The 16,627-nt window shown below is 37.6% G+C and overlaps 1 protein-coding gene across 5 annotated transcripts in view; it reads left to right on the top strand.

Annotated features, from left to right (window-relative positions):
- ptprz1a (protein tyrosine phosphatase receptor type Z1a) overlaps positions 1-16,627 on the top strand; it is a 102,143-nt gene that overhangs the window by 59,154 nt on the left and 26,362 nt on the right. For 3 of the 5 annotated variants that reach the window (XR_010094354.1, XR_010094355.1, XM_063478996.1), the window contains exons 11-15: positions 1,379-1,419; positions 1,513-3,850; positions 8,065-8,203; positions 14,548-14,630; positions 15,972-16,057. Coding sequence is in view for 3 of the 5 variants with exons in the window: in XM_063478996.1 (XP_063335066.1) it covers positions 1,379-1,419; positions 1,513-3,850; positions 8,065-8,203; positions 14,548-14,630; positions 15,972-16,057 (2,687 nt within the window). In the remaining 2 variants the exon portion in view is untranslated. The remainder of the gene's footprint in view (positions 1-1,378; positions 1,420-1,512; positions 3,851-8,064; positions 8,204-14,547; positions 14,631-15,971; positions 16,058-16,627) is intronic. The other 2 variants (XM_063478998.1, XM_063478999.1) reach the window with 2 other exon arrangements.

Genomic DNA, 16,627 nt, shown 5'->3' with positions numbered 1-16,627 from the left:
AAAAGTGGTATCGTACCACCTCTAGTCTCTACCTTCTAAAGTGCCTTGAGGCAAGTGTTGCTGTGATTTGGCACTATATGAATAAAACTGAATTGATTATAGCATTTACAAGATTGTGAGGAATAACTAACAAGGCAACGTTTTACTCACCTTTAAAATTAGTCACTTTTAAAATTGAAAAAATATTTCATACCGAGTAAAGTGTATAGCATAACTTTATTACTGGACTGGTTGCGCAGGTCCTATCATGCTACCACACTGGAATTCACTGAGCTCCTGAGAGCAAACCATACATAATTATAGTAGGAATTTTACGATCACCAAATGAAGTACGTTCAAAATACAATTCCTGTACAGAAATTTGCAAAAGTGTTATTTATGATCTATAATGATGATGATATGTGTTCTAGGAAAAAATACTGATATGTATTTCATTTGTAAATGCCATGGTGCTAATGTTGATAAATTAAGTTAAAACACATATCATTTCCCTGAGTCTTCTCCATCAAGCCTGTTTCTTTAAACTTGTAAAACCTCACTTCATGCTTCACAAACAAGTCTGATCTGGTCCTTGTGGTGTGTCATTTAGCTTCAAACAGGTAAGAGCCACTAGCCCACCATTTACACACCTGCCCCCTTAAATCCCCACTGTGTGCTGTCTCTAAGTTCAGTCAGCTTGTGCAGCATTAGCAGATAACTCTCCTTATGAGTTTGTTTTATTCCTCTTAGGGAACAGGTGGATCCAGTCTGAAAACAAAAGTTTGAGACAATCGGAGTTAAAGAAGTAACTTGAAAGCTTTTTGTTCAGATTCCTTTCTGTAACTTGTCTAGTTTTACAAGGATGAAATAGGAAAAACTACAAGTTGCAAATGCTTTATGTGTTTGTGTCTTTTGGGGATAATTCCTGCATGCAGGTACCTGATATGTTGTCACCATTTGTTTTCTTCATAAATTGTCATTTTATCACTTGTAGTTGTCTGAATAATCCTCCTCTTTTTCATTTTCTCCATATGGTTTTTTGTATTGTCCTTTTTTCTATCCCGAGTGACACATTCCCATTCTGATTATTGGTCCTAGAATAACAAAACGAAATGAAAGGATTAATTGTCCAGGAGCTTACCTGTTCTTGTCTGAGATGTTTTTGTCTGTGTTTCCAATTTGTTATGACCTTTGTTACCTATTTCTGCTTTTTCAGCATTTTCTTTCTTTGAACATTGTTTTTAATTCTGGAAATTAAAAATAACATGAATATAAGTTGAAGGAAACTTAAAGCCATCCTGAAGAAAATTTAAGCTAGAGTTATTTCGAAATTAAGTGATTTATTCTAGTTCTTGTTTGCATTGTATATAACTAATGTTGCATTCTGTTCCCTTTCTAGAAAATGCACTGGATCCAGCTTCTTATGAATATAGTAATGAGGTAAAAACAAAAATCCTATTTTCCCCATCTCATTGTTTAATTGTAGAATTACTGTTACTTGTCAAAGTCTGTAAACCATACTTTTACCAACAGGTCAAGTATGATCCAGATCTTACCTGGGACGAAATAGGACAAACTAAGGACTACGATCTGGATTGGAGTGCAACAAACTTGCAGAGGACAACAACTTCTGAATCACCTTTTTTGCTTTTGCCTACTATTAGAACTACAACAGTAGAGTCGGGTCACAGGAAAGTTACCAAGGATCCAGTTCCTCCTCTTAGATCCACTCAATCTGGTCAAGTGTTGAGCAATTCTGAAGAGATGCAACAACATAGTACCTCCATGTGGTCACCAGAAATGACCCTGCCACCAGAAACAAGGGGAAGAGCTAACTTCAATGCCAATGCTCTGTTTAATTTAACCAAAACAACCAAAGAAAACTCACTTTATACCACCACTGCTCCTTTACACCGCACTATAAAAATAGATGGTGTTCATGGAGGCATTACCCTAAACGGAAAAGGCAAAATAAAGGGAGGTATAAGTACCACTGCTCCCACAGTCACCACTTCAAAGGCTGATTACATTAATAGAGGATTAAGTCAACAAGATTATTCTGGAAAAGTAATTACCACTACTCCTACAATTACCAGTGCAAAGACCAAAGAAGGTAATGTTTCTCAATCAGGCAACACTGCAACCAATGTCATGTCTCATATAAGTAATGTGAGCAGCACAACATCGTCTTCTACATCCTTCATCCAAACCAAGACTGATCCACGTTTGTCACGCCCAACAAACAAAGACAACACCACTGATAGAAGTCTTTCTACTAAGCCCAGGGGTATTCCAGAGATCCAGACAGAAAGCTCAACTTCCAAACCTTCCTCTTCACCTACCAAAACATCTGTCCAATTGAGCCGCATTCTCTTGCAGACCACAAAGCCACTGTCCAATGGTGAGAGCCTATTTGTGTTCCCCTCAACTTCCTCCTCCTTCACCTCCTCTCCTTTGTGTGACGCCGTGGATTCCAACTGTGCCTCTTCCACCTGCTTGCATGATCCTACCTCCTCTTGGCCTGTATTGTCTCCCTTGGACTCACAGCTTACTGCTACATCCCTGTCACCTGTCAAAGACCCAGTTTCCCAGTCTTCAGTCTTCACGCTATCTGCCTCTACCCTGCCTTACCTCCCTCACCCCTCACACTCCCTGTCTGGTTGGGTGACTGACCCTGTCTTTCCTGGTGTTGGGTTTGATGATACTGATAGCAATGATGATGTGTTGTCTGGATCTTCAAGTAATCCCTCAGTATTTAGCAGTACACCTCCACTCCAAGCACTTCTAGACCCGTCTGCTATTGTTTTCACCACCAAGCTCTCTGAATCTTCCTGGGATCAGTCTCTCTCAGCAGCATCTCTGTCTGTCTTCCCCACCCTAGAACCTTCAGTTCATCTGTCTAGTAACCGCTTCCTTTTTGACCCTACCCTGGGATTATCTAGTTCTTTCTCATCTGTTTTTGACAATTCAAGATATGCCACAGGGAAAACAATAGAGACTTTTCTCAAAGAGGGCAGTGGTGACAGGTTTCCATTAGTTAGCGATGTGCATGCCCTGTGTGACTGCTCTTTGGAGCCATCAGCATCCTCCCCTTGGTTGCATTTGTTAAATGTTGGATTTTCCTCCTCAGCCTGGGACTCTATAAGTTTAGAGCTTTACTCAAGTTTGGGCTTCCTTTCAGCCACTCATGTTGACTTTGAAAATTTTATACACTCTTTATCTGTGGTGGGCTCTGATGGTCTGTCCTTAGGTCAGCCACTGTCATCCCGCAGTGCTATCTTGCCTTCATCATCTTCTTCACACTCCCAGGTTCTCCAAGCCACCCAAAGTGACCTGCCAATTTCTGTTGCAGCCACAGCATCTGCCATCATGGAATCCTGGTTCTCTGTATCATCTGTGCTAACTCCTTCACCCACAGCCTCCCCCACCACTCTCGCTTCAGAGGGACAGGTGATAGACACCAGTACCAGTGCATCTGGCTCAGGCCTGTTCCCCGACTCCCAGGAGGGCATAGATCAGGAGTGGGACATGGTTCAAACTTCAACCTCTGGGGAGAGCATGCTCCCTTACTCGATGAACGTTATTAGCAGTGCTTCCCCATCTAACCCCTCAGAGGCTGTCCAGAACCCAGACGATCTGGATGAACACTCCTCAGCATTTTATTTTGAAAGTGAGAGTAGCAATGCATTGGGCTTCGAGGTAGGAGACACGACAACGGAAGCAGTAACCTCTGCTTCACATTGGTCGCTAGGTAGGGAGGAGGGGAGCAGCTCAGGGCAGAGTGAAAGCCTCTACGACAACGAGACATCTTCTGACTTCAGTATCTCTGAGCACACAGAAAGGGAGTTGACAGAAGAGGAGCCAGTAGCAGGTAAAACAAAACAAAAAAAAAATGCTGCCAGTGCGCGGGGGACAAAAACTTCACTGCATTTGCAATTTTGCCCTGGAAACTAGGAAACACATGCTTCGTTAGAAAGAATTTTGAACATCCAAAAGACTAATCTACTTCTCTTCATTTTTAAGAGAAGAAAAAGAAAACGTCATTTATAATTTCAGTCTGTTAAAGCAAAATAAAGAAAATTCACTTAACTATACAGGTCCCTTAACTATAATGAACCTTTCATCACATTCTTCATTATTATTTCAGATATATTTATCTTAATAGATTGCATCCAGCCATATTTTTTTTCAAACTGCATATCAGGGATGTAAATAGCTCCACTTCCATGTGAAGTATTTTTCTTATTTAATATAATTCTAATGGAGCCTCTCTGATGACATGTGAGGCAGTAAGATATTCATGGCCACTAATAAAGAAGAAGATGCAAAAATGCAGGAGCCCTAAACGCTGCACTACATTTGATGACAGAATAAAACCTTTTAAAGAGGCCACTCTATCATGAGATAGAGACAGAAAGTTAAAGAATATCCTGACAACAACCAAAATTATTATTGTAATTTAAAAAAAAATGATGACATGTTGTCTAGCTTTGGTCATCAAGGTTTAGTGATGCTCAAAAACCCTAAACACTGAAATGCCTTTTCAAATGTTGCTTGACATGGGCACCAGAGGGCAGCAGAGTTGTTTTGATTTTCAAAGTGGTTCACATATCTATATTATCTTTATATTGTCTCAGCTGTGCTATGTATAGGTTGTAAATATCAGTGAAAAGTGATTTAAAGTTTTAGTATTTACAAAGTAAATCAAGCAATGAATAACAGAGAAAGATTTTTTCCCTTCCTGACAGGCTTTGATTTTTAGTTTATTTAAATGAAATTCACATTGATCTTATTAAAATCTTGCTGCAGGTGGGTAATATCATAATTAATATCCCTGTTACTTCAAAGTTGTATAATAATAATAATAATTCTTTAAAAAAAACTTCTTTTTTTTGTTGGTTGGATTTTTTTTTTTAAATTTTCATCCATAAAGCTTTGTTCGTCAAAATGTCCTTGAAAATACCAAAATTCTATGATTAAAAAAAAAAAAGTTTTCACATGGTCTTGTTGTAGAAGGACTTGGTGTGTTACTGCACTAATAACAACAAAGGCCAAATGTTTGCAAATGGAAAATAAAAGTAGTGGGTCACTCCTTTTATTTTATTTTTTTTAGAGGTAATTTGAGGTCAATTGATCTGTGTTGTATGATGTGTATTGAACATTGCCTTGACTTTTCTTTCAGATAAACTAAAAATAAGGCCTGCCTGGTAGCTAAATATATGCTAAATATATGTTAGGGGGAAACCTCCAACCTTTTTATTTATTATATTTGTTAAGAGGGGGTTTTAAGAGTGTGGGTTCCTTAAGTCACATATTTGATTTTATTTGATTTTTAATTTTTTGAGTCTTCTATTTCAATTTCCTCATTGAATTGACTAATATTTTTCATCTTCTAGTAATTAGTCCAAGGTTTAAAACCGGCATAAAAAGGTGTGCTGGATGAATGATTGGATGAATTGGTTTTACTCTTAAAGCGCACCACAAACTCGATGTGAGCTGGTTAACAGGTCTGACCCACTCATTCATGACAGTACAGGGTCAGTCTGTGCAGAAAAGGTTCTAGCAAACAGCTTTTCGGTCATGTGTCGTTCACACTATTGTTGTTTTTACAGGCTGTCAGAAAGGATGGTTTAGCGGCTAAATTCAATTCAATTTTATTTATACAGCGCCAGATTACAACAACAGTCACCTCAAGGCACTTTTATATTTTAAGGTAAATCTTACAATAATACAACAGACAAATGCAAGTGCTTTGGCAACAGTGAGCCAGGCTCAGGGAGGGGCAGCCATCTGCTGCGACCAGTTGAGGTGAGGGGAGCTGCTGAGTGACCTCAGGTTCAGCCATCATAGGTTATGTACTTTGAGGAATCAGTGATTGACTTTTCATTAAAGGCTTTTGTGCCTCCCTGTGTTTCAAATGGTTTGGCAGGTGTTTTTATTGTGATGAATTTTGTATTTGTACAGCACATTAGTCAATTTTGAATGAGGGAGAGCATTGTGTTTTGAGATATAAATGTGTTTTTTTTATTCTAAAATAGATATTAGAGGTATGAGAATGTCAGACGTTGTTTCATAAACACTCAGAGTAAGCCAAGAAGAGCTCAGTTACATCTCAGTTGCTTCTTTTTTTTCTTGTAAGTCTTCAAATTATTAATTATTCTTCACGTTTTTGGGGTCACCATTAAATTTGTATGTGTTACCTGCCAAGATGATGAAGTACAAAGGGATAGTACTATAAGTTCTAATTATTTTTGATACATTTTTGATTATAATTTCTTTTGCAACAAGTTTGGAAGTTGGTCCACAACTTGTGTTTAATTAATCAGATGTGAAATTTCCATTTGAATCATGTTTTAGTTGAGTTACAGGAAAGATGCACTGTGGGTATTTTTCATATATCATTAAAAATAATTAGTGAAAGCTCACAAAAATAATACCTAACACCTGGAAACAGAAGAGCACAGTGCAAAGAAATCTGTGTAACCTACAATGCTGTATTACCATTTTGCTACGTGCTCTAATGCAGCGGTCCCCATCCCCTGGGCCACGGACCGGTACCGGTCCATGAGTCGTTTGGCACCGGGCCGCGAGAGTTGAGGCTTGGGTGTGAAATTTATGCTTTTCAGGGTTTTCATTGGTTTTTATCCTTATTTTCTTTATCGTTTTTATCGTTAACTTGGTTTTCCTGGGTCTTTTCCCGTGTGTTATGAATAAATCTCTTTTTTTTGGTACTGGTTTTGTTTTGTTGTATTTATCTGCGGCACCTTAAAGGCCAGTCCGTGAAAATATTGTCACACGTAAACTGGTCCGTGGTTTAAAAATGGTTGGGGACTGCTGCTCTAATATATAAATTAATAAATTACTTACGTATTCACTTAAGTAATTTAAGTACAATGAAAAAGTCGATACAACCCTACAAGAGAAAGGAAAGCTTGTTTTATTATTCTTGGAGACATATTGAAGTTTTGCAAATGTGAGATCAGAAAACCCTTTTGATGCTGATTTTTAATTCTTTCCTTTACATTGGACCATCTATGGTTGTTTTCCTATTTTCCTTCCTCTACTTTTAAATGTTCCATGCTTATATGCTCAAAGTTTCAAATATACTTCAGGCAAAGTTGTTCAATTGAACCAAGTGCGAGAGTAAGTATAGTTTGTTGACAAGACCTGATTGATAAAATTATGATTTGCTTGACTAAATATGTCTAAATCTGTGGGCTGTAATATATTTTGAAAATGAAAGAGCAGTTAGCAAGCAAGCAGAGGACGTTATTTTTGGATTGGCAGTCGATAGTGTTAAATTTGTGGTCCTGTGCTTTATCAGTGTATTCTATAAATACAATAATCTGTGTAAAGATATACAGATTTGCTGAAAATGCAGTAAAGTCTGAAGGCAGGTTATAGAGTTAAATTTTAACAGATTTACAAAAAACTCAAGGCAAGGGCAACAATGCTCTATTTAAGGTTTCACGACATAAATTTACTATAAATTCACTAATCAGTGTACGACCATCTTTTATGTATATTTTATGGATAGGAGGTCAGAAATATGGTGACTTTAGAGACTACACTTTGGATTCTACATGGGACCAATATTTTTATACTTTCTTTTGCATTATTTCCATTGATTCTAGATAGATTTTGACCCTGTGGTTACATTTCAGGCAAAATAAGCAAAAATTTAAATGCATTTGCTGACTGTCACAAAAAAAAACAAAAAAAAAACAAAGGAAAAGCTGGTTAAATAGTGAAAAACATGTTTGAAATAGCCATATTTCATATAGCCATATACTATTCTATTCTTTGTTTCACCTAATACTTACAATTTAAATGTATAAAAATACCATGACTATAATGACTTTTTTGTAATTAAAAGTTAACTATATCCAGTTTAAACTGACACGTTTAAAATATGACCCTGACTGGGTTTGTATGCCACTGGCATATAGTGTTTGTGGCTCTGTTGACCAATTTTATTATACTTCTTGAGCCTTCATCTAAAATGTAGGTGGGTTTTGACTTTTATTTCTGCTCTCCAGCAGCGTTTTTTGAGCTGCCAACTCTTTTGGTGTTATTTCTCTACAGATGCTAGTAACAGCAGCCACGAGTCGAGAGTTGGTTCAATCAGGGAACAAGAGAGGAAGGCCGTGGTTCCTTTGGCTGTCATCTCCACCCTCACCGTCCTCGGCCTGATTGCTCTCATCTGTGTTCTCGTCTACTGGCGGTAGGTGTTGCCGGTAAATCTGCATATAATGGAAAACAGTTTATACATGCAGGATACATAGTACAATATTATAATCCCCCATCTATTTAAAATTTACACTTTATGTAGTGAGATTCTTTTAACACATTTACACAGGTGGTTTAGTCCAAAGGTAAGTGAGAGTTGTGAACAATATGGTTAAAACAAAGGCTTTTTTCTGCAGCCTGTTGTGCATTTACCATGAACATGGTGATGTGCGATAGAAGACCACTTCCCACCCAAATTGTGCTCCATGTGAGGATGATCCAGACAACTTGTTATCCATAGGAGGGTCATCCATCATGGATAATAATATCATGCAATTATTCTTGTACGTATGGTACAAGATTAACATCAGGAAGAGACGTGACATTGGAATATCATTTGAAATCATTGAAAAGTTCATTTTGCCTTTTCCTGTACCAATTTTATGTCAAAAGTGCATTTTTGTTTACTGAAAATACTGAAAAACGCTAACACATTTAGCATCCGACTTATTGTCTAATCCAAATCCTCCTCCAATAATTTCATGCTTTTTGTCACTGTTTTCTTTTTCTAAAAGGTGTTAAGAATATATCCCTAGTATCTATTAAAAACACATATGCATAATCCCCATCTCCACTGCCCGCCTTCTAACCCAACTACACTTCACATATATCTTCTGATGATCAACATCAACCAGAAGATTTTCACATTTTTCTGGGAAACCTAATCTCTTCAAACATGGGCTCAATCTTGATCATGCATCGTATTGTGTGTTTTTATTTGTGTGTTGGTGAGCAAATACACACACACACACACACACTAATAGCCCTTCACAAATAATACCTTCTGTTCATCCTGTTTTGCGGTTGCCAGCAAACTGAATGAAGCCTTTCATCTGTTACTGCAGCTCTCTGTTGATTCACTTTGGATAACCTTCAGAGATGCCATTTTTCTTTATTTATGGATACATATGAAATGCTCAATATGAAGCAAACTGAATTTTCTTTAAGGATAGTCGTAGTTTTTTGTTTGCATGCTTTGTTTTCTCCTCATCACAAACCCCAAACTTTTTTTTTGTCTTGTTTTGACAACAAATCTTGAAAATCTTTCTGACCATGAAATACCCAGCTCCAGAAATCCAATCAAAGACACGCTGTCAAATGCAGTGTAAACATTTTTAGTTATTTTTCACAGAGTACATTTGTCATCTGCCACGTTGAAGATAAACATATTGCTCTTGTTTGGCAATCAGCTTGTTGTTGTATCCCTAAGACTGAGCAGTGCTAAACTGGTAATAATCTGTAGAGCAGGAGGATTAATCCTTAATAAAGGATGTGCTTTGGCTGCAGTGCTCTGAGCATCACTCAGAGAAGAGCGTCCTGGGAGGGCTGCAGGATCGAAAAGGACATCTGACTGATTATGTCGGATAGAAGGAATCGTATCAGCTTCTTGTAGGGCGAGCAGCAGGAGGTCAGACTGCACTAATCCTCCTGTTGTTGTGTCCTCCTTCACTAACTCACAACACGGTGCTCATTTGGCCACTGCTGCTGTGCATTTGAGATGAAGCAGGGTGAGAGGATTTCGATTGACTACAAAGTTGCGGCAAGGTGAGACTTGTGCAGCAAATCAGGATATAGCTAAATAGTCTTTAAAGGTTTGGATATGCGCAATATTAATATTTATCCTACATCCTGAGTATCTCACAGGATGTGGATGGTAGCTGTTTTCATTTCAGAGTGTGTGACTGTGTGTTGATGTGGTTGTTACTAAGCTGCAGCTCAGTTACTTAATTTAATCTGAGCTTCTCACAAGTTACTATAATCAATATCAGTATATAATCAATATAATTGCATTAAGTAGTTTCTATGGTGTTATATGTATGTCAAAAGTCATGCGGGAGAAAAAAATTATTTAATTGCATGAGTACTAATTGCCACTCGCGCAATTAAATTCATGTAAATTCAATAATACTCAGAAGCCATGCGTTGAAAGAAGCAATCAGGTATGCAAGACTGCGTTTGCGTGCGCTTCATGGTCTTATGGTTAGCTCTGTGCTCGAAGCTGAATTCTGATTGCTCCAACCAACTGACCTTTGGCCATTTGGAGGGCGGAGCCAAAAAAAAAGTAGGCCTAATATTAAATCCTAGTGTAGCAGTGGAAATTACATTACTGCTAAAGAAATCATTAAAACTGGAGTACTCAGAGAGAAGTTCTGAAGTCTCTGAGCTCCTGTTTACATTATCACACACCTTTTAAGATAGAAACTCATTATGATTTTTTTTTTTTAAGAAAAGGAAAAATAGTTTTTATTCTTTCATTCTTAGTTAAATACATTTTCCAAAATGTGAACAAATAAGGTGTGCACCACGCACTGTGGGTCCAGGTTTCACTATTTAATCCAGGTGCTCTGAACAGAAAGTCTGTGGAGTAGAAAGGAAAAAAAACGATGTGACAGGCTGTCTTTTTACAACACAACACGACAGTAGTAAGTAGCTCATTTTCTGATCTGAATTAGTGGCCGATAAAACAGTTAAGGTTTTTACTATGATTTTGTGTAGCAACCTAAAGGGTCAAACTACACATCATCCTTGTAGCTGCTGTTTGCTATGTGGGCTAAGTTTTCATACTTTGTGGTCATGTCAGTCCACTACGTAAGAACGAGTTTTCCCATTTACCATGTTGTAGATCCTTAAATCTGGTGTCTTGCCCTGGACTTGCAGACCAAAGGGAAAAAGCTATGCATCTGTCTGTTCGCACTGCTAAAATATTTGTACAATTGTCTTTTTTTAAATTATTTTAGTTTGATAAGTTTATATATTTATTAATTGATATATTTATATGCATAGTTTATAATTGTGTTCATAATAAAAGCAAGAAAAATATTAAAGAACTTATTCTACTAGGTGGTTAGATTTGCGGTTATTAGTAAAATTATTATGATTTATAATATTAAATATTAATATAATTAGAATGAAACTTTTTGCAGTTGTGGAAGAAGTATCTATCCCAAATCCTATACTTAGATAAAAGTAGTCATACTACATTCTGTGAAAATAAACTTTTAATGAAGTGCAAATGTTCTGCATTAAAATATGTCAATCTCTATATAATTGTTTGTTTGTTTTTAACCTGTACTGTCAGGCAGGTTTAGCGACAGAATCATGGTCTGAATGCTTTGTTGTGCCAAACACATTTGCTTTTTCCAGGACGAGCACTGTAGACTCTGGGGTTAATCGTTTTGTTTTTATAAATTGTATTATTATCTGTGTGGGTATTATGCCAGAGTGGACAGTGGGTGAAGGCCAGGTTGGCAAAAGGCAAGAGAAGGAGGCGGAGGAATTGAAGAAGAAAAGGGACAGAAAGAAAGAGGGGTGGGGGAAAATCAGCGACCAGTTGGGAGTAGCAGGGAGAGGAACCACCCCCAACCCACCCTCAATAACGCCAGACATGCGTGTGTGCACCACAAGAAAACAGTTGATTAATTTAGCTATGCATTTTTATATTTTTGTCTTCCAGGTGCTGTATGGGGTTGTTTTGTTTGTTTTTTCTTCTCTTACAGGTGCAGCATTTAGCATCACAATTTCTATTTGCACTCTATACTTTTATTATGGTTTTCCTGTTTTCTCCCCCCTTCCATTTTTTTTTCTTCTGCTGCCTGTCAGCTTAGACAAGGTCATAATATACTATATTACATATAATCTAATAACTAAAATAACACTAATAGAAAATGATAAATAAACAGATGAAAGAAACACATGAAGAAGAGGAGCCTATAGAGAATTTACAGAGCTCGTCTTAGAAAAGCAAAATGTGTTTGGCACATTTTTGCATTCAGATCATAATGCTAATTGCAAAACCTGCCAGACAGGACTGAACTTTAAAAAATAAATAAATGGTAAATGGACTGGTTTTTATATAGCACTTCTGTACATAAACACTCAAAGAGACTAGGGGTTGTTGTATCCCCTCGGATTGCTGCCAGTGCATTTAGGCTTTCGCCGCTTAATGAGGACAGGGTTTGTTCCCAGTTCATTTGGGTCGGGGAGCAGGTACTGACTGTTGTTTGGCATAAAAGTCCAAGCAACAGTTTAGCCTTCTTGGAGTCCCTGAATGGGGTGCTCAAGCTGCTACACCTCATTACTCTGTTGTCCTACTGGGAGACTTTAACCCTGATATAAGCAACAATAGTAAAACCTGGATGAGTGTGACTGGCATGCACAGCCTTCCTCATCTGAAACACAGTGGTGTTTTGTTATTGCAAATCACAATTTGTCCATAATGAACACCATGTTTGAACATAATCTGCAAAGGGTGGACCAAAATCATAGTATATATATGGAGGAGGCATATGGAACTGAAACTAATCCTTTTAGCTGCAATGCTGCCTAGTGTAGTATACAAAGTATTGTAGATCAATTAAATTTGTTGCTTTGGAATGTGTGAATAACCATTCAGACTGCCCAGTGCTGGGAACTATTGGAAGTCTACGTCAACCACTTGACTACCCTGAGTTATGAACCCCCACTGATGCGACTGAGACCACTCAAGGACTCTGGCTGGCATTAAAAGTGAAATCATTTAAGGGATACGGGTCCTATACTCCTTTCTGCTTATAGCTCCTGTTGACCTAAACTGTGTCATTTAAAAGAAAAAGAGAAATCTTTAATCTCGTAAAGATTCCATTTATCTGGATGCAGTGTTTTCAGTAGGAGAAATACTTTATCCGAGTGAATTAACAATCATGAAGCTGATTTTGTGGCTTATTGTTGCAGTGGTACTAGTTTCAGTCATTGTGCATCTGTACTGTTAGGCAAACACTAGCAGTCATCTGAGACTAAAGATTTCCTTACCTTGAGTAAGTTGTAGAACAACTATCTTTAAAAAAAAACCTAGACTGAAGAATTAATAGAGAAGTAGAATGAATAAAGTAGAAATTATTCTGTTTGGTTTGGAAACTTGATGCAGGGCTAATCACACTAGATGAGTGGACAGTGGGTGCTGGCGTAAAAACCTCTGAGACCTGTTGGGAGATTGTTTTTGTTAGTCAAAGTAGTTTCTCAAAGTATTTGTCATTAATCTCCAGTGTTGGTCAAGTTACTTGAAAAAAGTAATCAGTAACTAATTACTGATTACTTCCCCCCAAAAGTAAACCCGTTACTTTACTGATTATTTATTTTCAAAAGTAATTAGTTACTTAGTTACTTTTTAAAAACATGATTTACAACCTGAATAGGTAATAAAGCAATAGATCTTTCAGCCCAATTCTACTTTTTCTGCATAATCCATCACATAAAATGTAATCAAATGGAAAAAGTCTCTTTTTAAAATTTGTTTTAATCTTTTAACTTTATGTATCAAGCAAAAATGAAATTATATGCAACATTCTCTGACTGGAAGAATTTGTTTTGTTTAACATTTAAACCTATTTTCTGCACATTCCAGCACATAGAATAAAATAGTTTTTTGTGTTTACACTCACTCTTTCAAATAGATGCACGTAAAACACAGCAGAAAATAAATAAAATCAAAGACTCAGCGGTCCTGTTGCTCTATTTTCACCTGTATAGCAGGAGTGGGGCAGGCGGAGGTTTGCCCTGGTGCAGGTGTGTCGTAGCGGTCAGTGGAAGGATCTGGGAGTTTCTCTGTGAATTTCACATTCCCGTGGCAGCGTACTCGGTGCTTGCTCAGAAGTTTAGGGGTTTTTTTGCTGTAAAAAGTAGTCTTCTTCCCACGCAGTGAGCAGCGGACGCTAATGTTTTTGTCACTTTTTACGGAATCAAACAAGTAAGGTCAGTACTTCCACGCTTTAAACGCTGCACGGACATATGCTCTCCCGCACTCGATATATTATCCGTTGCTGATCTCCACACAGCTGTTGCCACGAACGTCACACTCGCTTACGTCATTGTCATGAGACACTCTCGCAAAAAAATCACGGTTTTAGTAACGCAGTAACGCAGCATGCTTATGGGAAAGTAACCGTAATCTAATTACATTTTTTGCAATAGTAATCCCTTACTTTACTCGTTACTTGAAAAAAGTAATCAGATTACGCGTTACTGCCCATCTCTGTTAATCTCAGAGATCAGCTCTGATTCAGTTTTTTTTTTTCCCCATCTGTGAAAATCCCTGATGCCCATGTCTGGCCGAGACAGTACAGAGGTGCTGTCATCTGTTTACAAACCTATTAACAGATCATCTTATTTACTGGTGTTATGGGGTGATTACTTTGTATTTTCTAAAATCTGGGCTATTGCTAAATTACATGAAAGCAAAAAGCATTTCCTGCCTATCAGTGCAATGTTGATTGTCGTCTAAAGGAAGTGTTTGTTTTTCTGCAGGTTGTGTTTCCAGTCGGCTCACTTTTACATCCATGACAGTTGCCCAACCAGAGTCATCACAGCACCAGACACTGCTATACCTGGTAACATGTACACATCGTTTTGTGTGTGTCTGTGTGACATATTACATTGACATGAAGTTAAAACGCAAAGTTAACATCTTAACAATGTAACATAAGCCATTTGAGGACTTACATACTAGAAAAATTGCCTTAATTTCAAAAACAATATTATACTCTCAATTTTTCTTAAATATCCTTTCCAGAAATTTAACAAACACCGCAAGTTTTCAATAAATCTCTTCACTTTGCATGAAAAACAGGTCCTTAATTTCAAAAAATGTTTTGTTTCTAAATTTTCCAGCCAACAGTGCAAAGATGGTAATTTACCAAAATGTCATTAGTTTCTGGAGCTGTCCTCATTTTGCTTTAAAGTTCTCACTTGTCTAAAATATTGTTTGTTCTCAAAAAGTAATATTTTCACAAATGTAACAACTTCATGCATTACATTCATCCATTCATCCATCCATTTTTTCCACTTATCTGGAGCCTAAGCGAAGAAGCCCAGACCTCCCTCTCCCTAGCCACCTCCTCCAGCTCCCTGGGGGAACACCAAGGCACTCCCAGGCCAGCTGAGAGCTATGATCCCTCCAGTGTTTCCTGGGACATGCCTGGAACACCTCTCATGCCATGCCCATGCCACCTCAACTGGCTCTACTCTGGGCCCTTTCCCAGATGGCTGAACCCCTTACGCCATCTTAGAGAGAAGCCAGCAACCCTTAGAGAAAGCACATTTCCATTTCTTGTTCCATGAATTCATCCTCCATAGTCATAATGTCAATGCGTGTGTGTATGAGGAAGAACCTTCTGGAAAAAAAGGACCTGTACTGTGACCTTCACTGTGGTGGTCAGTAGGCCATCAAGCCCTGAAACACAACTAATTTTAGTGCCATTGCTGACAGTGCACCCAGTATTCACTGCCTAAAATAGGTGTGCCAAGCTTGTAGTGACATACTCGTAAATACTTAAGGGAGTAATTACTGCCAAAGGTGCTTCAACAAGGTATTGACCAAAGGCTATATTCATAGCTGGATTTATTATGTTCACATTTACATTGTTTTCATCATTTATATTTAATAAATTTGCAAGAATTTGAAATTATGTTGAATTTTGAGTTTAAAATTTATTTAATAAGTTTTGTATAAAAGTTGTAACATGACAAATGAAGTGCATACTTTCTGGATGCACTGCATACCTGTTTATTTAGTTAAATGTGTTATTATCACAACCAAGAAGTCCAGAAACTTTCTTTTTTGTATTACATAATGGACAAAAAATTGTTATTTGGAACATTTGTTAGTTTTTTGTTTTGTTTTGTTTTTTTTGTCATTGTTGTTTTAGTTTTGTGGGGGTTTTGTTTCCTAGGTGAGCACAGGGCTTTTCCAGTGAAGGACTTTGTCAAGCATGTTGCTGAACTTCACCACACTCAAAGCTTCAAACGAGAGTTTGAGGTATGACAAAGATTCAATTATATAATACAATTTTACAGTGGTGCAATAGTTATAGCACAGAAAGACCGCTTTCATAGGGTGGATTCAAACCCAGGACCTTGTTGTTGAGCTCAGTTTGGATTTGATAAGCAGAAGATTGATGGAATTTTAAAAGTTTTATGTTTGAGTAGTTGTGTGAGTGATGTTAAGCTGGTTTTATGGTCCTCTCAAATGTGTCCATCCATGTACACTATTGGGGACAGAGGGGGAAAGGGCTTTTTCACTGTACTCAGTGGCTAACTGACTGACCAAAAACAATGCAAGCAAGAGTGGCCCACAGACCAGTTTCAGCATATACTTTATACACTGACTCTATTTGGCACAGAGCTCACTGCAGAGAGACGGTCAATCCATCAAGTGGAGCAAACAACAAATGTGCTACCTTTGCTGGACCATAAAACCAGCTTTATGTCTGCATGGGAACATAATATCATCTTATATTCTAGCTTGCTTCTGGGCTTAAATATTACCTTTATCCATGATTATATGCTTCATAATAAAGAAAGAAAATTTTAAAGCTTTAATTTATTG

This window comes from Pelmatolapia mariae, linkage group LG7 (assembly GCF_036321145.2).
Source record: "Pelmatolapia mariae isolate MD_Pm_ZW linkage group LG7, Pm_UMD_F_2, whole genome shotgun sequence".
Classification (NCBI taxonomy): domain Eukaryota; kingdom Metazoa; phylum Chordata; class Actinopteri; order Cichliformes; family Cichlidae; genus Pelmatolapia; species Pelmatolapia mariae.
This window is presented reverse-complemented; position numbering and strand designations above follow the sequence as displayed.